This window comes from Gorilla gorilla, chromosome X (assembly GCF_029281585.2).
Source record: "Gorilla gorilla gorilla isolate KB3781 chromosome X, NHGRI_mGorGor1-v2.1_pri, whole genome shotgun sequence".
Lineage (NCBI taxonomy): Eukaryota > Metazoa > Chordata > Mammalia > Primates > Hominidae > Gorilla > Gorilla gorilla.
Genome location: NC_073247.2, coordinates 118604338 through 118629726, shown reverse-complemented (window position 1 = coordinate 118629726; position 25389 = coordinate 118604338). Strand labels below are relative to the sequence as shown.

The 25389-nt window shown below is 35.1% G+C and overlaps 1 protein-coding gene across 3 annotated transcripts in view; it reads right to left on the bottom strand.

Annotated features, from left to right (window-relative positions):
• The window catches only part of TBC1D8B (TBC1 domain family member 8B), a 72973-nt gene that overhangs the window by 37059 nt on the left and 10525 nt on the right, over positions 1 to 25389 (bottom strand). For 2 of the 3 annotated variants that reach the window (XM_004064656.5, XM_063703244.1), the window contains exons 2-7: positions 19799 to 19909; positions 17574 to 17692; positions 16367 to 16592; positions 15102 to 15342; positions 12332 to 12539; positions 11231 to 11398 (exon numbers count right to left, since the gene is read on the bottom strand). In XM_004064656.5, the coding sequence (XP_004064704.1) occupies positions 11231 to 11398; positions 12332 to 12539; positions 15102 to 15342; positions 16367 to 16592; positions 17574 to 17692; positions 19799 to 19909 (1073 nt within the window). Of the gene's footprint in view, positions 1 to 11230; positions 11399 to 12331; positions 12540 to 15101; positions 15343 to 16366; positions 16593 to 17573; positions 17693 to 18236; positions 18301 to 19798; positions 19910 to 25389 lie in introns of those variants that run through there. The other variant, XM_063703245.1, reaches the window with a different exon arrangement.

Genomic DNA, 25389 nt, shown 5'->3' with positions numbered 1-25389 from the left:
GAATGAATACATGTACAGGGCTGTGAACATGCCTAGGAAAGAAATGGGACAGAAGAAGGCCCCAGTCACTCAACTCTGGCTATCTTTGAAAGCAGGGAATAAAAGCTAAAGCTGATGTGAAAATTGCCTGAAGTTTGACATATACCTTCACACAGATATCCTTGAGAAAAAGGTAGAATATTTGACAGCATAAGGAATTTAAGGAAATCTAACCCATCACTGAATAACCACTAAATTATACTGATTCAGGGGGTGATCCAAGGAAGTCAGGCTTAAAAATAGAAACAAGAACTTAAAAAAGCAACCAATAGAAAGTGTCTTGAGGGGGCCCACTTGTTGGATTTTGTAAATAAAGACTGTAAAGTAGCTATTATAAATATATTCAAAGAATTAAAGAAAACTATGTTTAAAAAAATAAAGGACCCATTAAAAAGTGGGCAAAAGATCTAAATAGATACCTCACCAAGGAAGATATAAATGGCAAATAATCATATGAAAGAGGTTCAACATCAGATGTCACTAGGTAATTGCAAATTAAAACAACATTACACACCTATTAAAACCCAAAACATTGAAAATACCAATTGCTTATGAGGATGTGTTGATATAGGCATGCAATGTTAAATAAGCACAAATATATAAATTATACCCCTATGTTTCTTGCAGCACTACTCAAAATAGCCAAGATATGAAATCAACCTAAATGTCCACCAACAGATGGATGGATACAGAGAATGTGATAAATTTTTACAATGGAATACTATTCAGCCCAAAAAAGAATGAAACATTTTCATTTGCAGCAACATGGATGAACATGGAGAACATTATGTTAAGTGAAATAAGTCAGGCACAGAAAGATAAATACCATATGTTCTCACTCATATGAAGGAGGTAAAAAGTTGAGCTCATAAAAGTATAGAGTGGAATGATGGTTATTAGAGGGCAGAAAGTATGGGGTGGGAGGGTTGTACTATTTTATATTCCCAACAGCAATACATGAGAGTTTCAATTCTTCACATTCTCCTCAACAGTATTATATGTCTTTGTAATTATAGCCACCATAGTGGGTATGAAATGGTATCTCATTATGCTTTTGATTTGCATTTCTCTATTGACTAATGATACGAAAAATCTTTTAATGTGCTTATTGGCCATTTCTTTATTTTCTTTGGAGAAAAGTCTATTCAAATCCTTTGACCATTTTTAAAATTGGGTTGTTTGCCTGTTATTATTTAGTTGTAAGAGTTCTTCATACATTCTAGATAGCAGTCCCTTACCAGACATATAATTGGCAAATATTTCCTCCATTCTGTGGGTTGTCTTTTCACGTTCTTGATGATATCATTTGTAGCACAAAAGTTTTTAATTTTGATGTAATCCAATTTACCTATCTTTTCTTTAAGGTCACATGCTTTTGTTGTCATATCTATAAACAATTGCCTAATTCAAGATCATGAAGATTAACTCCTATGTGTTCTCTGAGAGTTTCATAGTTTCAGCTCTTACATTTCGGTCTTTGATCCATTTTAAGTTAATTTTTGTGTATGTTTTAAGAAAAGAGTACAACATCTTTTTGGGGGTGGGGAGTATGTTGCTGTCCATTGTTTCAGCACCATTTGTTGAAAATAGTTCTTTCCCCCATTGAGTTAGCTTGGCTTTCTTGTTGAAAATTAACTGACCATAAATATAAGAATGTATTTCTAGAGTCTCAACTATATTACATTGATCTACGTGTCTCCTCTTATGCCAGTATCACAATGTCTTGTTTATTACAGCTGTATAATAAGTTTTGAAATTGGAAAGCATGAGTCTTCCAACTTTGTTTTTCCTTGTCAATACTGTTTTAGTTACTCTGAGTCTTTTGTATTTCCACATAAAACTTTACGAACACCAAAGTTTTACTCTTAAAACATATCAGTTACCCAGCTTCTATGGATTATAACTACACCAGCTATTGCAAGTTATTACTAGGAGTGCTAAAAAAAAAAAAGAAGAAAAGACTCACTAAGTTCATCCCTTAAACTTTAGTAAACCTTAGTAGCTTAAGTAAGATAAAGAATGCCCATGACTGAGGCAGAGGAAAAGTAGCAGCTTAGGGTGGACCAATCCAGTGGTACTTTAGTTTGAAATCCAAGAAGCCAGTACAATCCCTAGCAGGGCTGGACATTAAGATTGGCTCTGAGTCCCCACCCAAATCTCATCTTGAATTGTAATAATCCCCATGTGTCAAGCATGGGACCAGATGGAGATAACTGAATCATGGGGACGGTTTACCTCATGCTGTTCTCATGATAGTGAGTGAGTTCTCAAGAGATCCGATGGTTTTATAAGGGGCTTCCCCCTTCACTCAGTACTCATTCTCTCTCCTTCCACCCTGTGAAGAGGTGCCTTCTGCCATGACAGTAAGTTTCCTGAGGCCTTCCCAGCCATGTGGAATTGTGAGTCAATTAAACCTCTTTGCTTTATTACCCAGTCTTGGGTATTTCTTCATACCAGTGTAAGAAAGGACTAATATAGTAAATTGGTACCAGGTAGTGGGGCGCTGCTGTAAAGATACCCAGAAATGTGGAAGCAACTTTGGAACTGGGTAACAGGCAGAGGTTGGAACAGTTTGGAGGTCTCAGAAGAAGACAGAAAGATGTGGGAAAGTTTGGAACTTCCTATAGACTTGTTGAATGGCTTTGACCAAAATGCTGATAGTAATATGGACAATGGACTTCTATAGACTTGTTGAATGGCTTTGACCAAAATGCTGATAGTAATATGGATAATGAAGTCCAGGTTGCGATGGTCTCAGATGGAGATGAGGAACTTCTTGGGAAATGGAGCTTTAGCGAAAAGACTGGTGGCATTTTGCTCCTGCCCTAGAGATCTGTGGAACTTTGAACTTGAGAGAGATGATTTAGGATATCTGATGGTAGAAATTTCTAAACAGCAAAGTGTTCAAGAGGAAGCAGAGCAAAAAGTTTGGAAAATCTGTAGCCTGATAATGTGACAGAAAAGAAAAACTCATTTTCTGGGGAGAAATTCAAGCTGGCCACAGAGATTTGTGTAAGCAACAGGAGCCGAATGTTAATCACCAAATTTGGATGTCTCCAGGGCATGTCAGAGATCTTCACGTCAGCCCCTCCCATCACAGGCCTGGAAGCCTAGGAGGGAAAAATGGTTTCGTGAACCTGGCCCAGGGCCCCCCTGCTCTATGCAGCCTCAGGACATGGTCCCCTGCATCCCAGCTGCTTCAGCTCCAGCTGTGGCTAAAAGAGGCCAAGGTTCAGTTCGGGCCATTGCTTCAGAGGGTGCAAGCCCCAAGCCTTAGTGGCTTACACATGGTGTTCGGCTACAGATGCACAGAAGTCACAGGTGCACAGAAGTCAAGAACTGAGGTTTGGAAACCTCTGCCTAGATTTCAGAGGATGTATGGAAATGCCTGGATGTCCAGGCAGAAGTTTGCTGCAGGGGTGGAGTCCTCATGGGGGAACCTCTGCTAGAGCAGTATGGAAGGAAAATGTGGGGTCGGAGCCCCCACATAGAGTCCCCATTGGAGCATTGCCTAGTGGAGCTATGAGAAGAGGGCCAACATCCTTCAGACCCCAGAATGGTAGATCCACTGACAGCTTGCACCTTGCACTTGGAAAAGCTGCAGGCATTCAATGCTAGCCTGTGAAAGCAGCCAGGAGGGGGGCTGTACCCTGCAAAGCTACAGGGGTGGAACTGCCCAAGGCTGTGGCAGCCCACCTCTCACATCAGTGTGACCTAGATATGAGACATGGAGTCAAAGGAGACCATTTCAGGGCTTTATGATTTGGCTGCCCTGCTGGATTTCAGACTTGTATGGGGCCTGTAGCCCCTTTGTTTTGGCCAATTTCTCCCATTTGGAATAGTGTATTTATCCAATGCCTGTACCCTCATTGTCTCTAGGAAGTAACTAACTTGCTTTTGATTTTACAGGCTTATAGGCGGATGGGACTTGCTTTATCTCAGATGAGCCTTTGGACCCAGACTTTGGGTTAATGTGGGAATGAATTAAGACTTTAGGGGGCTGTTGGGAGGGCATGAGTGTGTTTTGAAATGTGAGGACATGAGATTTGGGAGGGGCCAGGGGTGGAACGATATGGTTTGGCTCTGTGTCACCACCCAAATCTCACCTTGAATTGTAATAATCCCCACGTGTCAAGGGCAGGACTAGGTGGAGATAATTGAATCATGGGCAGTTTCTCCCATGCTGTTCTCATGATAGTGAGTGAGTTCTCATGAGATCTGAAGGTTTTATAAGGGGCTTCCCCCTTCGCTCAGCACTCATTTTCTCTCCTGCCACCCTGTGAAGAGGTGCCTTCCACCATGATTGTAAGTTTCCTGAGGCCTCCCCAGCCACGCAGAACTGTGAGTCAATTAAACCTCTTTTCTTTATAAACTACCCAGTCTTGGGTATTTCATCATAGCAGCGTGAGAACAGATGAATATAGATAGGATTCAAGGAAAGTTAAGGAGGAGTATTCAAATCAATGTGTAAATAAAAGGGTAAGGTAGAAGAAGCCAATAAAGGAAAAATTAATGATTAGAGAGTATAGGTCTCAAATTGCAACAATTCCCTTCTTTTTTTTTTAAATGCTTATTTTGACAAATTACATACTTGACAACTTAATATTAAGTTTAGCTGTTTGAATGAGGAGTTACATTTTTGCAAATACAGGTTGGAAAATTCATGGTTGTAGTCTGGATCTCAAGCACAGCACATTCCTTTAATTTAAATGACTGAATCATCAGTCTATCTATTGTTCTAAACTACAGGAAAAGTATCCCAGAGGGAAAGAAATAACCTCTTAAGCAATGAAACCCTAAACATAAATTTATAAGAGTGATGACAAGTATGTCAGTTCTATCCATCATTACCTCTTAAGTATTCATAAAGTCACGTTAAAACCTTCACCTTCATCAACAGGCAGTAGGTGGTTAGAAAATTTAAAAAAATGACAAAAGAAATAAAATAAAAAACATTTACCTTCAAAGATGGTAGTTTAATGTTTAAAATTTTGAAGAGTGTAATAAAGTAGATTATTCAAGGAACTAAACTTAAATTTTTTGAACATTTTTGCTCTGGCTCTTTTGAATGGAAAGTTTTACCCATGGTGTTTTATATATATACTTGGATAAATATCTATATTTCTCTCCATTTATTTGGGTGTTCACACTTACGACAAATAAACTTGGCACTCATCAGACTTTTAGTGCCTGAGCAAAATCCAATCACATCTAGAAAGCAACATAGATTGTTAACTCTATAGCAGGTATTCTTAATCTGTTTCATTTTTATTATCTGACATTGATTTTACAATTATCATATGGCTCTAAAAGTGAAGGAAAGACAAAGCAAAGATTAACATTTCTTTATGTGTAAATTTCTACAAAATACTATATTTAAATTAGAATACTTCATAAACTCGGTATAATAAATGGTGGTTTGCGGGCCAGAGTTGACCTGTAAAACCAATAATTAAAACAAAAAAATATAAACAAATGCTTTTCTCAAATATCAGAAGCTTACCTTAAATAGGATCCTGTTCATAGTCCACAATTTAAAGGGTGTGAATTTCATTTTTAATAGTTTCTGGTTTCCCAACTTAGAAATAAATCTACCCCCACAGCTAAAAATCATTTTCCAAATTTATATTATGGTCACAGGAAGCACCTTATTCTTATCAAGGCAAGAAAAAATCAGTTATGTTGGTTAAACTACTATTTCAATCTACATTATCATGTAGGAAACCCATTACTTCTATTTAAAAACTTAGTAAGATAGTCCTGGTTATGAAACTATCTTATTAAGATAATAACTATATTATAGATATAACTATCTTACTAACTATATGAAACAAGTTATGTTTACATATTCTGTGATAATCTGTAGAAGATACTTATTTGCCCATCTAAAAACTTTAAGGCATAAACTCAATTACTACCTTTCTTGACATTCCATAGTTTCTACAATTCATTCATAATGCTTTTAGCATCAGGCAAGGGATCTTCAGTAGTGCTTTCCATTCTTAGGCCACTTTGCTTAAAACTAACCTAAGAGGGCCCATTTTTCTTTCATTGAGTAGTTTTGAAAAATTACCTTATCTAGTAATAGTTCTTGATTATATGTGTCAACGAAAGTAAAAGATTCATGTATTTTTCCAAGCAGTTTATTAGAATTTTACTAAATCTCTTTATATGCCCAGATTTTAGTATAACTTATTAAAATGTGGAACATTTAAATATATACCCATATAAAAACTTGGATAGAACTGGTACTCATGCATAATTTCAATTACTTCTGGTAGGACTTGTTCTTTGTATCATGTCTTTGACATTCTCACAGGAAAGATTTCCTAAAGTACTTCCTGTATTCATATTTAGACTTGTTGATTTAGACTCTTGGAGATGTAAATTAAAAAGTCTTGCTGTTTGTACAAAAGTCACCAGGTTTATTAAAATTATAGAATGCAATTTTTCTCTTCGTTTCAGTATAAGTGTAGTTATAAAAGAATATAGCTATAATTTCTGTTACTTAGAAATCAAATAGAACTAGCTCTTGTTTAAAAAGCTTTCTCTTTACTAAGTTTTTACGTGTACTATTATTAAAGCTAGATATATACAGATACTAAAATGTGTCAATATTCTTCATCATTGATAAGATAAAAATCTTAAGTGAAAACAGAATATTATGGCAATTTAAAAATACATATTTCCAAGCAGATAATATACTAGCTGGTATTTTGTACATATATTTATTAAAACCTCTAAAAACGAGTGAGAAACTAGAAAACTGTAGAATTCTGATGCATATTTGGAAAGATGGTAAACTCATTTTGAAACAAAATCCTTTCTTGACAACTGAGCATACTCAGCTACTAAAAGCACATGAAAGTTTCAAGGGGAACAGTTACAGCTCTCCAGGTTTTGGAAAAGCAAATTAAAGGAAAAAGAAAGATATGTTGAGCTTTGAAGCTAACACGCGGACTGAATGTGAAATAGAACAGAACAAGGAAAACATGATATAAGTAAGAATTTGGGAGCATTGGGAGAGAAAACTACTAAGGCTGGTCAGATTTTACTTGTATTCCCACATCAAACTAAGGAATATCCTGGGTACATACTAAAAGAGAATGAGAGATAATAAAGTTGGGGCAAGGAAAACCCTTGATGGCCAATGTAGAAATTCTGCGTCTAGAATTGAGATGGAAAAAAAATTTAATTACATGTTTTCATTGTGCTTTTTAATTATCAAAGGGAAAATTAGTTTTATCAATACTGCATTATAATTGACTTAGCATATTATTTTCAATCTCTACTCTGGAGATAGCAGTAAAAGGCTCTATACTCCAATTCAAATACAATAATATAGCCAATAAAGACACATTTAGTTTTTCTTTGAATTTTAATTAAAATACAAATAGCTATAATTTGATAAGTTGTATCAATCTATTAAAACTTGGGGTTCCTGGACATTGTAAAAGAAAATTCATTTGAATTTGACCTGTCTGCATTTCCATGAGAGACATATTAAACATCAAAATCCTCCTTGTCCTCTCCAATATTTTATTTATTTATTTATTTATTTATTTATTTATTTATTTATTTATTTATAATTATACTTTAAGTTTTAGGGTACATGTGCACAATGTGCAGGTTAGTTACATATGTATACATGTGCCATGCTGGTGCGCTGCACGCACTAACTCGTCCTCTAGCATTAGGTATATCTCCCAATGCTATCCCTCCCCTCTCCCCCAACCCCACAACAGTCCCCAGAGTGTGACGTTCCCCTTCCTGTGTCCATGTGTTCTCATAGTTCAATTCCCACCTATGAGTGAGAATATGCAGTGTTTGGTTTTTTGTTCTTGCGATAGTTTACTGATAATGATGGTTTCCAATTTCATCCATGTCCCTACAAAGGACATGAACTCACCATTTTTTAAGGCTGCATAGTATTCCATGGTGTATATGTGCCACATTTTCTTAATCCAGTCTATCATTGTTGGACATTTGGCTTGGTTCCAAGTCTTTGCTATTGTGAATAATGCCGCAATAAACATATGTGTGCATGTGTCTTTATAGCAGCATGATTTATAGTCCTTTGGGTATATACCCAGTAATGGGATGGCTGGGTCAAATGGTATTTCTAGTTCTAGATCCCTGAGGAATCGCCACACTGACTTCCACAATAGTTGAACTAGTTTACAGTCCCATCAACAGTGTAAAAGTGTTCCTATTTCTCCACATCCTCTCCAGCACCTGTTGTTTCCTGACTTTTTAATGATTGCCATTCTAACTGGTGTGAGATGGTATCTCATTGTGGTTTTGATTTGCATTTCTCTGATGGCCAGTGATGGTGAGCATTTTTTCATGTGTTTTTTGGCGGCATAAATGTCTTCTTTTGAGAAGTGTCTGTTCATGTCCTTTGCCCACTTTTTGATGGGGTTGTTTGTTTTTTTCTTGTAAATTTGTTTGAGTTCATTGTAGATTCTGGATATTAGCCCTTTGTCAGATGAGTAGGTTGCAACAATTTTCTCCCATTTTGTAGGTTGCCTGTTCACTCTGATGGTTGTTTCTTTTGCTGTGCAGAAGCTCTTTAGTTTAATTAGATCCCATTTGTCAATTTTGGGTTTTGTTGCCATTGCTTTTGGTGTTTTAGACATGAAGTCCTTGCCCATGCCTATGTCCTGAATGGTAATGCCTAGGTTTTCTTCTATGGTTTTTATGGTTTTAGGTCTAACGTTTAAGTCTTTAATCCACCTTGAATTCATTTTTGTATAAGGTGTAAGGAAGGGATCCAGTTTCAGCTTTCTACATATGGCTAGCCAGTTTTCCCAGCACCATTTATTAAATAGGGAATCCTTTCCCCATTGCTTGTTTTTGTCAGGTTTGTCAAAGATCAGATAGTTGTAGATATGTGGCGTTATTTCTGAGGGCTCTGTTCTGTTCCATTGATCTATATCTCTGTTTTGGTACCAGTACCATGCTATTTTGGTTACTGTAGCCTTGTAGTATAGTTTGAAGTCAGGTAGTGTGATGCCTCCACCTTTGTTCTTTTGGCTCAGGATTAACTCGGCGATGCAGGCTCTTTTTTGGTTCCATATGAACTTTAAAGTAGTTTTTTCCAATTCTGTGAAGAAAGTCATTGGTAGCTTAATGGGGATGGCATTGAGTCTATAAATTACCTTGGGCAGTATGGCCATTTTCATGATATTGATTCTTCCTACCCATGAGCATGGAATGTTCTTCCATTTGTTTGTATCCTCTTTTATTTCCTCGAGTAGTGGTTTGTAGTTCTCCTTGAAGAGGTCCTTCACATCCCTTGTAAGTTGGATTCCTAGGTATTTTATTCTCTTTGAAGCAATTGTGAATGGGAGTTCACTCATGATTTGGCTCTCTGTTTGTCTGTTGTTGGTGTATAAGAATGCTTGTGATTTTTGTACATTGATTTTGTATCCTGAGACTTTGCTGAAGTTGCTTATCAGCTTAAGGAGATCTTGGGCTGAGACAATGGGGTTTTCCAGATATACAATCATGTCGTCTGCAAACAGGGACAATTTGACTTCCTCTTTTCCTAATTGAATACCCTTTATTTCCTTCTCCTGCCTAATTGCCCTGGCCAGAACTTCCAACACTATGTTGAATAGGAGTGGTGAGAGAGGGCATCCCTGTCTTGTGCCAGTTTTCAAAGGGAATGCTTCCAGTTTTTGCCCATTCAGTATGATATTGGCTGTGGGTTTGTCATAGATAGCTCTTATTATTTTGAGATATGTCCCATCAATACCTAATTTATTGAGAGTTTTTAGCATGAAGGGTTGTTGAATTTTGTCAAAGGCCTTTTCTGCATCTATTGAGATAATCATGTGGTTTTTGTCTCTGGTTCTGTTTATATGCTGGATTATATTTATTGATTTGCATATATTGAACCAGCCTTGCATCCCAGGGATGAAGCCCACTTGATCATGGTGGATAAGCTTTTTGATGTGCTGCTGGATTCGTTTTGCCAATATTTTATTGAGGATTTTTGCATCAATGTTCATCAAGGATATTGGTCTAAAATTCTCTTTTTTGCTTGTGTCTCTGCCCGGCTTTGGTATCAGGATGATGCTGGCCTCATAAAATGGGTTAGGGAGGATTCCCTCTTTTTCTGTTGATTGGTATAGTTTCAGAAGGAATGGTACCAGTTCCTCCTTGTACCTCTGGTAGAATTCGGCTGTGAATCCGTCTGGTCCTGGACTCTTTTTCGTTGGTAAGCTATTGATTATTGCCACAATTTCAGCTCCTGTTATTGGTCTATTCAGAGATTCAACTTCTTCCTGGTTTAGTCTTGGGAGAGTGTATGTGTCGAGGAATTTATCCATTTCTTCTAGATTTTCTAGTTTATTTGCGTAGAGGTGTTTGTATTATTCTCTGATGGTAGTTTGTATTTCTGTGGGATTGGTCGTGATATCCCCTTTATCATTTTTTATTGCATCTATTTGATTCTTCTTTTTTTCTTTATTAGTCTTGCTAGTGGTCTATCAATTTTGTTGATCCTTTCAAAAAACCAGCTCGTGGATTCGTTAATTTTTTGAAGGGTTTTTTGTGTCTCTATTTCCTTCAGTTCTGCTCTGATTTTAGTTATTTGTTGCCTTCTGCTAGCTTTTGAAAGTGTTTGCTCTTGCTTTTCTAGTTCTTTTAATTGTGATGTTAGGGTGTCATTTTTGGATCTTTCCTGATTTCTCTGTCCTCTCTAATATTTTACTGGTAAACAGATATACCACTATGTTGCTTTTGGCCAGATTATGTAAATAAGGCTGACCTACAAGATATTAAATAAAAGATATCCAGACAGGTTTAAAATTGCTATGTCTTTGCAACAGTAAGAGGAGTACTTTTTTGAGGCCTCACTGAATTCTCAAATATATTTTGACTTCTTAAAAACCAAACTATGTGAAAGTACAAGGTATATTTATATGGTAAACAGCAAATAGAGTAAAAGAAAGATCAAATTATAATAATTTTATAATGTATGAGTTCCTGAAAATGAATAAAGTCCTTAATTCTCACTTCTGCTTTAGGATGTGAGTTAGACAATATAATTTCTTAGATTCTGTCTTTAAAAAAAACCCCTGGGCATAAATAGGAAAGGTAGTATGAATTCCTCTTGAAGAATGGACTACACTAAACACACACCTTTTTTTCCAAGTGATTTGATTGCTGTATAATTAATTACCTCTGTGCTAATATCATGATATTGAGTTGAAGTTGCTCCGCATCTGAGCCTGAATTTTGCTACCAGTTGTTCAAAGTCTTTAACTTCATGGAAGCGAAAAGCTGTTTTTCCTTTGATGCTAATGATGACAGATTTGCTGGAATCATTTGTCTTATCTATAGCTAAGACCTAGGGGGTGAAAAACATAGAGGTCAATTAAATTTTCCTTTATTGTTGACACCTTCAAGTAAAATGTGTTTGGCTTACTCTTTTGTGGCCAAAAGTTTTGGTCTATAGTATGACTTATTAAGAAATAGACTTTGGGTACTAGTTGCATCAATCATACAAGTAACCTCAGTGCAAGTTATTTCACTTCTCAAGAAAAAGGTCTAACATGTATCCTTTAAAAATGACAGTACAAATGTAAAAATTCAGTATCAAATACCAACAATTTATTTCTGACTTACGTAAAAGATGTCAATGTTATTTTTTTCTGACAGAGTACATCAAAAGTGATAGTCTAACTTTACCATTTAGTAAAGTCTTACAGCTCTTACTGAAAGTGAAAATTTTAAAACTTTAAAATTTAAAAACAAGATAAGCATTTAGGTTAATGCAAAATGGAGCTTGATCATTCAAAAATGTATGACATTCTCAGCAAACTATCGCAAGGACAAAAAACCAAACACCGCATGTTCTCACTCATAGGTGGGAATGGAACAATGAGAACACATGGACACAGGAAGGGGAACATCACACACCAGGGCCTGTTGTGGGGTGGGGCGGGGGGAGGGATAGCATTAGGAGATATACCTAATGTTAAGTGACGAGTTAATGGGTGCAGCACACCAACATGGCACATGTATACATATGTAACTAACCTGCACATTGTGCACATGTACCCTAAAACTTAAAGTATAATCATAAAAAAGAAGACTTTACTAAATGGAACTGAGAATACCTCGGAAGGCTGTACTCTTATTCTGAAGAATAATTATCTTAAATTACTAAAAGGATATTGCATCTTGAGGTTTTAATAATTTATAGAATTAAAGGACATTTTACTCTGTGAAGGATAACATTTTCAAACTAAAAACTGACATGTAACCAAATTTACATTACCTCTCGTAGTGGAATGATTACACTACACTGATTGCCATCTTGGCTAGCAAAGCAGATATAATTTTCTGAGATGCACATTTTCCCATGAGTATTGAAGTGGCTGAATGGTACCCATAAGAAACATTCATGTACTTCTTTCAAACTCTCTCCTTTGGGCAGCCTAAAAAAGGCATTAAATTGCTCACTGTGGGCTCTATTTTCCAGACCTCTGTAGGAAAGAAAAAATGGGATGAGGCACAAATGAATTCTTAGAAATGAATTCTAAGGTATACATATGCCTATATTGACTAATCTACATACACTGTGCACACAGATTAAACACTAAAAATGCTATATTTTTCAACAAATTCTGAAATAGAAAAAAATACACTGATTCCTTGCAAACTCCTTTTGTTTGTTCTTCTCTTCCAATTTCATTTTATTAGTAGATTAAAATGCACAAAAGTTAGAGCTCATGTATGTCTTCAAACTATCTCTAAGGGGTGATTTCCTGGAAGACTATTATATTATCATATAGGCATAATATGTGACTATGGTTAAAATCAATCCTGGAAGACAACAATGTTCCTATCTGGTTACCAGAAAATCAAGCGAGTTACCCAGTTCAAGTAAAATAAAATAATGAAAATTTGTGGCATAAAAATTTAGAGGGAAAGAGTAGTCTATTAAAGACGGTATTAAAAATTAAGTGAAGTAAAATTTTAAATGAATGTTTTAAAAAATCTAAAGTAGAAGTATGATAAAATAATACTGCTTGTACTATGTTGGGCACAGGATAGGTGTCAATAAATACAGAGGGCTTATTAACTGATAGACAAATGTAGCCTTTGTGTAAAAAGCAATTGCTTTAAATAGTATAATTTTTTCTAGGCACACGAAACAATTGCATTAAGCAGCAATGCCATCTGGGATAATAAGAAAATAATGCAAGTTCTAACTCAAATCCAACAAAGCTAAAACTAATTCATTCTTCCTGCATATACTATTTAAATATGTGGTAGTTCATCATGTCTTTCAAAATACTTCTGATAAACATGAACAGAAAAACACAACCATGTTAATTTTTACCTCAGTTAAATGGTATTTTTTTCAAACTGGGAAAGCTAATAAAACAAATAAATTGCAATTTTGTGGGTTCACTATTATTTAAATAAAATAAAGTCCATTTATGTGAATAGAAAGTTGTCCATGATATAAGAAAAAAAAGCAGATTGTAGAACAATGTGTGATGTCCAGACCTATTTTTGCAAATATTTATAAATTCATGCATTAAAAAGCCTAGAAGGATATACGCTAAACTTAACTATCATTACTGTGCTTCCATATTGTTTAAACTATAAAAGTAATACATATTTGTAAAAACAATAAGCAGAGCAATAAAGATATTCCATTTTATAAAAAAGCCATTTGGAGACTAAGTCCCAATAAATTACTGTTCTTTTTAACTTACTGGAAAAAAAAGATGTAGATATGTACGATTTTCAATGGGCTCTCCTAAAAATGCACACAGACAAAAATGGATTTATTATATCTTAATTAAATACCGATTTGGTGATGAATAACTCAATGATAGCCTTTTAGACTATATTTTAAGGGAAATAAAATGGCAAAACAGTTTGTTTATGGTTGCCAATCAAGAAATGAAATACAAAAACAAATGCCCACCTATAATATAATACAAACAGGATTCTTAATCCTTATAGAATTCTATTTATAAATCATGCATACTGAGACCTAGTTTTGGTACTGAAGTATAAAAAATTTACCTTGCTGATCTAATTTCCAGAAAAGGAGGGAGGCTCACAAACAAATCCTTATGTATATGAATTTTAGGAATAGTTTAGGAACAGGTAAGAGGAACAACTGTACCCAGTGAGGGCTATGTAGTGATCATACAACCTTCTAGGTCACTTGTTCTGGTCTATCCATAGGACTTCGGCTTAGGTTCCTCTTATACTTTCCCATATAGTCTATACTGTCATCCTCCTTGCCAGAAGCTGCTTTCACTAGCTATTTCTGGATCATCTCCTCTCCTTTTCCCCTTTGGCATGCTCATTTTAGTCAACTGTTCAGAATGTTCAGCAGGATAAAAGATATCTGGTCAGTTTCAACAAACCAAATATAATGGCAAACAGCTATCAGACACATACTTCTGAAGGAGGCACTAATAATGATTAATATTTGCCTCATATTTTATATTTTACAAAGTGCTTTCACACATATCATGCCCATTCCTCATAAGTGCCCTCTGAGGTAGAAATGACAGATGAGGAAACTGAGGTCCTGAGAGATATGACTTGTCTAAGGGTTGTTCTACTTTCATTCTAAAGTCCATGCTCCACTGACTCCATGAACTTGCTTCTTCATTAAAAAATGTTTTCTGTAAGTTATTTTAAAAAATAAACAATATGTTTAACAATTTCAGACCCAAACTGTCTAGACTATTCATAGAGAAATTTAGAGTTAGACTAACCACACATAAAAATCTCTGCATTTCTAAAAGCATTCCAGGGCAAGTCCTATCTGAATCTCAAGAAATAATTTTCAAATCTAACTTCTATTATTTCTTACAATTAAATTTCCTGGAGAGAAGGGTACTATTTATGTAATGCATATGAATAAACTCACAAAACACACACACACCCACAATCAACTCCAAAAAAAACCCTATCATATAATATAGAAGAGTCAACTTTTAATGGTAAGCAATACTATCATCATTCTTATGGTCAAACAATACTTTGAAAAATAAAAATTAAGCTTTGAATACCTTTTGGTGATCTGTAGAGGATTATAAAGGACTGGGTCATTATCAAATGTTTCCTTATCAAAAAGTCTTCTAATGGCATAGTTTGCCAGCTGTTCCATAAGAAGGTATGTTTGGTTAATGTGCAAAAACATTGAAAAGTAGTGATTCTCTCCTTGGGAACACACGTGAATACTCTCTGTCAGTATGACATTTGAAGTCTTTTCAAGTTTTGAGACTTCATCCCAGGAGATAATGAGTTTTACTGCAAATAAGAGGTATAAGCAGGTATGATTAAATTTTCATAGTGATTTATGTTTATTAATCAGGTCTTCTGAAACAATAGTTAATCCCTTGAAAAATACTATAAACAGCTAAAATAGTTTAGAGTTCAAGATTAGTTAAAAATTTGAAGCATTAACATGAACGTGCAAGAATTGGTGATTCCAGGAAGAGATCTAATTTTAAGTAATTTCTTTTGAGATAGAGTCTCACTCTGTTGCTCAGACTGGAGTGAGGTGACATGATCATGGCTCATTACAGCCTTGACCTCCCGGGTTCAAGTGATTCTCACATCCCAAGTAGTCCCCCCCAAGTAGCTGGGACTACAGGCATGTGCCACCATGCCCAGCTAATGTAATTTTTTTTTTTTTGTAGAGACAGGGTCTCACTATATTGCTCAGGTTCGTCTCGAACTCCTGGGCTCAAGTGATCCTCCTGCCTTGGCCTCCCAAAGTGCTAGGATTATAGGCATGAGCCACTGTGCCTAATTTAATTTTAGATAATTTTTTTAAAAAAGATTCTGATTTGATATTTAAATCTATTTCTTTACATAATTACATATTATATAACTACCAATGTAAAAGCTGTTTGTATGCTATAAATAGCACTGTTTGATTCTTCTTTGTAGCTACAAAGTGAGATGTGGGCCATTAGGTACTATGGCCACTATATTCAAATTGTATGTTTAAAATAGATTAAAACACAGACTAAAGCATGTAGGTAGTTCATAACAAGGAATTGAAAGCAGTCATATGCCAGATCATCATCATCATTTAATACTGACTCACTTCCCACGATATGCAAGGCATTCTATATACACTTCTAATGGTTTTATGTTAAGCAACCAGTCTTAAAAGAGTTCTTTCCCTAGATGAAATAAACTTTTTATTGTACAGTTTAATTACCTTTAATATCAATCCTATTATTTTATTTACAACCTAACATCATTAGAGTTGGTAGGTCAGACAGCAAATTCAAGGTCATAGTAAGCAATAGAAACCACTTACTTTCTGATCCCAACAAAAAAGAATAGAAGCTCAGAAAGTTGGTGCTAAGATAAAGCCAACCCTGACAAGGAACCCGTCCTTTCCAATAACTGCATGAATAATAGGTCACCAACTTCTCCTTCTCTGGTAAACCAAAACATTTTTCAAATTTCAAAAGGGCTTCTCGAAATTTCTCAGGATCATCTTCTTTTGCAAAACAATGTTTTCCCTCTTCAGCAATTAATCCCTAAAGGAGACAAAATATTTTCTGAAAATTCATCACCTACCAACAAAAATATATTTCATACATTCAAACAGTTGATTGAATACAATTGTACAGTCAGCCCTCCATATCCATGGGTTCCTCATCCATGGATTCAACCAACCAGGGATTGAAAATATTTGGGAAAAAAATTCTACAAAGTTCCAAAAAGCAGAACTTGAATTTGCCATGCACCGAGGACTACGCAGAGTTCACTCAAATGAAGTGATGCATAGGCATTGTATTAGGAATGAGTAGTCTAGAGATGACTTTAGGTATATAGGCAGATGTGCATAGGTTATATGCAAATACTATGCCATTTTATATTAGGAGACTTGAGCATCTGTGAATTTTGGTATCTACAGCGGCGGCCAGAACCAATCCCCATAGATACCTAGGGACGACTGTATATATCTATACAGGTACATATATCATATGTGTGTACATAGATAATTCTCTCAGGACAGAGGTAAGCAAATTTTCTTCAGTTTTGTGCTTAGGTTTTTTTCTGAATGCCTCATAAGGAACTACTACAAATACAAGTGCTAAATATATTTTTTTGAACGAACAAATGGTTTATTCAACTCAAAACTCAAGAGATATTGAAATAAAAATGCCCCTAAAAGCACTCACAAGGGCACCAAAGACAAACATTTAATGAAAGGGGAAAAAAGTAAATCCAGCTCATGAGAAAATATACAAAATTCTGAAAACAATATGTCAGTAATTGGTACCTAAAGAATAACCAGTATGTTTTAAGAGAATATTTCAATATTTATCAATCTCCCCCTGTGCTAAAGACTTTACAGTTTTCTTTAGCACACTGATTCTGAAATTCATATGTTCGTTTCTACCAATCCTGAAAGGTGCCAGTGAAACAATGACCTTCCATGCAAACTTTGATCCTCATACATGAGAGTCAAAGGTTTTGGCACTCCATCTACAAGATATATCTGTGCCACTTACTCTTATTTTTCCTTGTACAAAATTAGTAATATCTTCATTTGAATCAAATACAGATAAGGTCTTCATAATATTTTGTTCCAACCAATCCCAATGCTTGGTTATTTCTTCTCTGTTGGCTCCTGATTAATAACACAAGAAAATAAAACACTCAAGGAAAACTCCACAACAAAACTGCTCTTGTTATTTAAAAGCATAGTTTAAAAAGAAATAACATTTTCACTTTAAAAAATGATGGTCATAAAGGAGTAAAATATTTACATTTATTCCTACTTTATCCCTCTATGTGGGCATGAACAGTACTTCTCATAAATAGAAAGAACAAAACATTTAATGAAAGGGGAGTAAAGTAAATCCAGCTCATGAGAAAATATATAAAATTCTGAAAACAAGATGCTAGTAACTGGTGCCTAAAGAATAACCAGTATCTTTTAAGAAAATATGTAGAGTACCAGAAAATACATAATGCATAATTCAATCCTTGGTCTCCAAATAATGCAGTTAGTACTGTGTCTATAATATGTGTGGCTGAAAACAGCATGTATGTGACAATCCTATGCATGCTAAGTAAATGTAGATTTTAACTGTGGCCACTCTACTTATTTCAGAAGCCACAAAACCTTTGCTCAGAGCAACCCCATTCATCAAAAGACCTAGTAAACTTACAGAAATTTCATACAGGAGGTTAGAAATTCTGTAGCAAGGTTAAATCCATGTGACCCGCTGAATCAGTGTTAGGAGGTTTGCTGAGGGTGAGATTAAACATTATTAGCCGTAGTCGCTTTGACTTGAAGAATATTTCAGTATCTATCAATCTCTTCCTATCACTCACATACCATTAAAGTCTTCTCAGCACTATGGATTATATAAATATTCAAAAGAAATATGCTGATTTTTTAGTATATTTTATAATATATGGAGACTGGCATATTAAAAAATTTGTTGACATTGCAAATGGCCTATTTCCTACAATTCAATCAGAATTTTATTCATGCTACTAAGTCACCATAGCAAGAGTAATAACTGTCTTTAATGGACCACAAATAAAAGCCGTGGGGGAAATGTTAAGGCCTTAAGTTTGATTCTTTTGGTATAAGGAAGCTTCATTAGTAGGTAACCACACTATTTCTGCATCAGGTTAATTTGGGGGAAATAAGTTATACAATCATCTTTATTTAAGTAGAAAGGCCTTTTTTTTAAAAAAAATAATTTTTACTAACCAGATTTAGAGTTGAGATTACAGAATTCTCGTGATGTCAGCAGGTATAATGTCAACCTCATTTAGGTTAAGTGACATTCAATTTAAGAGGGCCAGGAGGAAAGACTCACTGGCAACACTAAAAGAAATTTAGGGGGAAATATAAAAAACAAGCCACACATCCTAAAAAATTAATTGTATGCTATATGTTCACACATATGAATGTTCCAGAAACTCATGTGCTTTTGTTCTTTTTAAAAAATTATAATATATCTACTTTAGAAGAGAGGGGGATAAGAAGAAAGGCAGTTTTTCAATATCAAAAAGGCTAGAAATCTGGGATTCTAATTTAGACCAACATTATAATGGCATCATAAAAGGAAGTAAGAAACTGTCAATGCAGCTTTTTAAAAATTTATTTTGACTTGCTTTATTAGAAAGAATTATCCTAATTCCTTTTCTACCCATAATATATATGTTGAAGCATCTGAACCACCCTGGCATGAATGAATATGTAACATAAACTGTAAGACATTCCTTCATATTTCAAGGATATGATGCTTTTTCTGAGAAGGTGGGAATGAATAAAAAAGGTTTAATTTTCCAGGCTTATACTTCCTTAGGAGTCATTATGTTTTGGGTTCACAGATAACTTCAGATTCTTCTCATTTGAGTTATTAGTAATGAAACAATTTATTTCATGGAGAAGTTCTCATCTTCCCAGCAGTTGGATAAAGCAGAAGTTGAAGAAAGGAGTTACATAGCAGTAACACTGACCAAAATCTGTGCAGAATCAGCCCTGCTAGACCACATGCTTCAGGTCCCTCACACCAATGGATTTAAAAAAAAAAAAACTTAATAACCCATATCCTTTAAAAATAAACAGAGGTCTTGCTATTCTCTCAAAGTAAAGTTGCACATTTAATTTGTTTTTAAATCTCAAAGCAACTACAGACTATAAATAAATATGAATACTCAGCTTTGTAGTACCCTTATTTAATTTGAATTATGTTTTAAAAATCATACTCACCACATGCAATTGACAAGTAAACTTGAGAATCTGGTGTCTGGTGTAGGATGCGAAATGGAGCAACTTTAGCAGTAGAGTCTAAGACTGAATCAAGAGTCCCAACCAGAAGCCCTGTTGTAATAGAAAGATTGTTGAAATAAGGACTTTACAAGAGATAAATCAAATCTGTATCACTTCATATAACAAACTAATAAATTTATTTTAAAACTTTTCTAGCCCAAAGAATCCTTACAGAAATTTTTCTTAAAAAATATATTTGGGATAAAGAGAGATTACAGTATGCCAATGTGAGTAGTATCTGAGAAAATTATCTTTCAATAAAAGAGTTAAGTCAGCTTCAATTATCCAAATCTCAAAATGTATCTGCAGCACTTATGTATCTCGTTCATAAGGTTGTATGCATATTAGATAAGAATGTAGAATCTAGTACTATAGACTAACTGGGTTTAAATTCTGGCTCTGTCGCTTGTGTCAACTTGAGCAAGTTAAAGTACTTACGCTTTCTGCATCCTCATTTGTAAAATAAGGTTAAAACAGATCCTACTACAAAGGGCTGTTGTAAAGATTAAATGAGTTGCTACATTTAACGCACTTAGAGCAATGCTTAGCACACAGTAAAACACCCAATATTAGTTAATACTATTATTATTTAAGAAAATCTTAGATATTTAAACAAGATAAAACCTTGATTAAATAAAATGCTTCTGTACAGGGATTTTCTTTTCAACAATTCTTAATTCCTCAATTAGGAATTCAAGGCTCTTGATCAATTAGTTCCAGTTTAATAATCTAATTGTATTTCCTACTATTTCCTAGAACAAAGTTCACTGTTTTCTTAAACAACTAGCTAATTTCTCCCATAGGGTCTTTGCTAAGCAATTATCATTTTACCTAGAAATGCTAATGAAAAAAAAAAGAAATCCTAATGAAAGTCTTCTAGTCCAGTCCAACTAATCTGAATTCTACATTTTCTTCAAGACCTACTTCCCCTATGAAATCCTCACTGGCTATCCCAAGCAATAATACTTTCCCTTTTCTCTGAATATTCATAGGACTTAGAGTCTATACAGGTTGAGTATCTCTTATATGAAATGCTTGGGACCAGAAGTGTTTCAGATTTCAGATTTTTTCAGGTTTTGGATTAAGTGCATACACATACTGAGATATCTTGGGGATGGGACCCAGGTCTGAACATGAAACTTATTTGTTTCATATATACCTTATACATATAGCCCGAAGATAATTTTATACAATATTTTAAATAATTTTATGCATGAGTTTTGACTGCAACCTGTCACATGAGGTCAGGTGTGGAAATTTTCCATTTGTGGCATCATGTCAGCAATCAATGTTTCGGATTTTGGAACATTTCAGATTTTTCATTTTTAGATTAGTGATGTTTAACCTGTACTACACAACCTAGCATATATTAGGCTGGTTATTATAACTACTTTCTAAGAGCTTCGTGTATATAATTTTTGTCTCTTTATCTAGATTATTTGTCCTCTGAGGACAATAACCATGTCTTCTATCTCTGTGTTTATATCCATAACTTTCAACATATTGCTGCACAATAAGGATATAGTTTGTTGATTTAACCATATCAATGGAATGGCTGAAATATATAAATTTACCTTCCTTTTCTGGAAGCTCTGATTGGTTGAGTGTTGGTTTTGCTTTATGAGGCATTTCCCTTTAATTTAGAATACAGATTTTTAAGAAAAATTTAAATCAATTATAAACCAGGCTTTTGGCTCTCTTCCTATTTTGACCCACTTAAAAAGAATTGAGATTTTAAGCAAGGTTTGAATGAGAATATAGATAGATTGGCAGATGCTCACATCTGCCTCACATCACTTCCTATCACATTAGGAAGTTATATGCATGGAAGGAGGTAAATTAGAAGAGTAGGAGATAAGACAAAGACATAAAGAGAAATTTGGCTTAGCTGAAAGGAAAGGATAGGAGAGTAGATACAGGAATTGATAAAAAGTAAAAACAGGAGTCACAAATGCAGCATAGTATCAATTAGCAATTTTCTGAGGATTTTGATAGGGCAAAGTTCAAGAAAGAAGATTTTGGCAATGGCAGTATGTGCAGATTATAGAGGTAAGAAGTTATCTGACATGAAAAAAAGTTCAAGTATGAATTGAAGCTTTTAAAAAATAGAAATGAGAAAACTGACAAATATTATGAAAGAGAAAGTATTGGGGAAAAGACAATGGGAATGAGGATGAGGGAAACAGAAAATAATTATATTTCAACTAATGAGGAGGGAATTACTGATGGGTTTGGGGATAAAAGGAAAAATAATTCTATCACTTTTAGCATTGAAAGAGTGACTATGAGAAATTGGACATTTGGTAAAGTAAAAAGAAAGAAAAGTAGGAGCCAAAATATGCAGATACTGTCTTCAGAACTATGTGATTAAAATTACTGAGTATTTTATTCTCTTTGAAGCAATTGTGAATGGGAGTTCACTCATGATTTGGCTCTCTGTTTGTCTGTTGTTGGTGTATAAGAATGCTTGTGATTTTTGTACATTGATTTTGTATCCTGAGACTTTGCTGAAGTTGCTTATCAGCTTGAGGAGATTTTGGGCTGAGACGCTGGGGTTTTCTAGATATACAATCATGTCGTCTGCAAACAGGGACAATTTGACTTCCTCTTTTCCTAATTGAATACCCTTTATTTCCTTCTCCTGCCTAATTGCCCTGGCCAGAACTTCCAACACTATGTTGAATAGGAGTGGTGAGAGAGGGCATCCCTGTCTTGTGCCAGTTTTCAAAGGGAATGCTTCCAGTTTTTGCCCATTCAGTATGATATTGGCTGTGGGTTTGTCATAGACAGCTCTTATTATTTTAAGATACGACCCATCAATACCTAATTTATTGAGAATTTTTAGCATGAAGCGCTGTTGAATTTTGTCAAAGGCCTTTTCTGCATCTATTGAGATAATCATGTGGTTTTTGTCTTTGGTTCTAATAGTTAGGAATCCAACTTACAGGGGACGTGAAGGACCTCTTCAAGGAGAACTACAAACCACTACTCAAGGAAATAAAAGAGGATACAAACAAATGGAAGATCATGGAAGATCATTCCATGCTCATGGGTAGGAAGAATCAATATCGTGAAAATGGCCATACTGCCCAAGGTAATTTATAGATTCAATGCCATCCCCATCAAGCTACCAATGACTTTCTTCACAGAATTGGAAAAAACTACTTTAAAGTTCATATGGAACCAAAAAAGAGCCCGTGTCGTCAAGTCAATCCTAAGGCAAAAGAACAAAGCTGGAGGCATCACACTACCTGACTTCAAACTATACAACAAGGCTACAGTAACCAAAACAGCATGGTACTGGTACCAAAACAGAGATATAGATCAATGGAACAGAACAGAGCCCTCAGAAATAATGCCGCATATCTACAACTATCTGATCTTTGACAAACCTGACAAAAACAAGCAATGGGGAAAGGATTCCCTATTTAATAAATGGTGCTGGGAAAACTGGCTAGCCATATGTAAAAAGCTGAAACTGGATCCCTTCCTTACACCTTATACAAAAATGAATTCAAGGTGGATTAAAGACTTAAACGTTAGACCTAAAACCATAAAAACCATAGAAGAAAACCTAGGCATTACCATTCAGGACATAGGCACGGGCAAGGACTTCATGTCTAAAACACCAAAAGCAATGGCAACAAAACCCAAAATTGACAAATGGGATCTAATTAAACTAAAGAGCTTCTGCACAGCAAAAGAAACTACCATCAGAGTGAACAGGCAACCTACAGAATGGGAGAAAATTTTCACAACCTACTCATCTGACAAAGGGCTAATATCCAGAATCTACAATGAACTCAAACAAATTTACAAGAAAAAAACAAACAACCCCATCAAACAGTGGGCAAAGGACATGAACAGACACTTCTCAAAAGAAGACATTTATGCCGCCAAAAAACACATGAAAAAATGCTCATCATCACTGGCCATCAGAGAAATGCAAATCAAAACCACAATGAGATACCATCTCCCTCCAGTTAGAATGGCAATCATTAAAAAGTCAGGAAACAACAGGTGCTGGAGAGGATGTGGAGAAATAGGAACACTTTTACACTGTTGGTGGGACTGTAAACTAGTTCAACCATTGTGGAAGTCAGTGTGGCGATTCCTCAGGGATCTAGAACTAGAAATACCATTTGACCCAGCCATCCCATTACTGGGTATATACCCGAAGGACTATAAATCATGCTGCTATAAAGACACATGCAAACGTATGTTTATTGTGGCACTATTCACAATAGCAAAGACTTGGAACCAAGCCAAATGTCCAACAATGATAGACTGGATTAAGAAAATGTGGCACATATACACCATGGAATACTATGCAGCTATAAAAAATGATGAGTTCATGTCCTTTGTAGGCACTATAAATCATGCTGCTATAAAGACACATGCACACGTATATTTATTGCGGCACTATTCACAATATCAAAGACTTGGAACCAAGCCAAATGTCCATCAATGATAGACTGGATTAAGAAAATGTGGCACATATACACCATGGAATACTATGCAGCCATAAAAAATGATGAGTTCATGTCCTTTGTAGGGACATGGATAAAATTGGAAATCATCATTCTCAGTAAACTATCGCAAGGACAAAAAACCAAACACCACATGTTCTCACTCACAGATGGGAATTGAACAATGAGAACACATGAACACTGGAAGGGGAACATCATACTCTGGGGCCTGTTGTGGGGTGGGGGGAGGGGGGAGGGATAGCATTAAGAGATATACCTAATGCTAAATGACGCGTTAATGGGTGCAGCAGACCAGCATGGCACATGTATACATATGTAACTAACCTGCACATTGTGCACATGTACCCTAAAACTTAAAGTATAATAATAAAAAAAAAATTACTGAGGAAATAGAGAAGAGGAGAATGTTTTCAATTTGAAGATAGGAATGTGAAAATACTAAAAAAAGGGATAAAAGAGTAGTTGCAAAAGACAACCAAAAGAGCTATCACTATGTTGAAAAACAGAATTAAGTACATAAATGTGTGTGTATATAAATAAACATAAGTTGTCAAATTTGTCAAAATAAAGGAATTAGAATTTCAGATGAAGGCACTTTATTGAATCCAGGATAGCTTTAGCAGATAACAGATAAAGATAAAAGATAACTATCTTTTTGAAGATACCGTTGAAAGATTAATGGTGGCTATGTGGATGTGAGAGGAGTAATCAAAATCACTGGCAAGAAAGGTCACTTTTTGGCAGCAGAAATGTTCACAAGATTATAAGCGCCTTGTACTATGTAGAAAGAAAATTGCTCAGTTTTGTTAAGTGTGAAATCAGGCAGTTAGTATAAAACTATGCAACAAATAATTTGGAAGCTAGTGCTAGACTACATTTGTAGTCACTTGGGGAACTCTTCCAGCTCATTAAGCTGTAATCATCATCAAGTCCCTGCAAGTCATTCAGAAATTAATATGTACCAATTTCTGGGTTCTAAATACTCCCTCCTGGAGTATTTTAAAGTAAATTCCAGACACTGTATCATTTCATCCATGAATA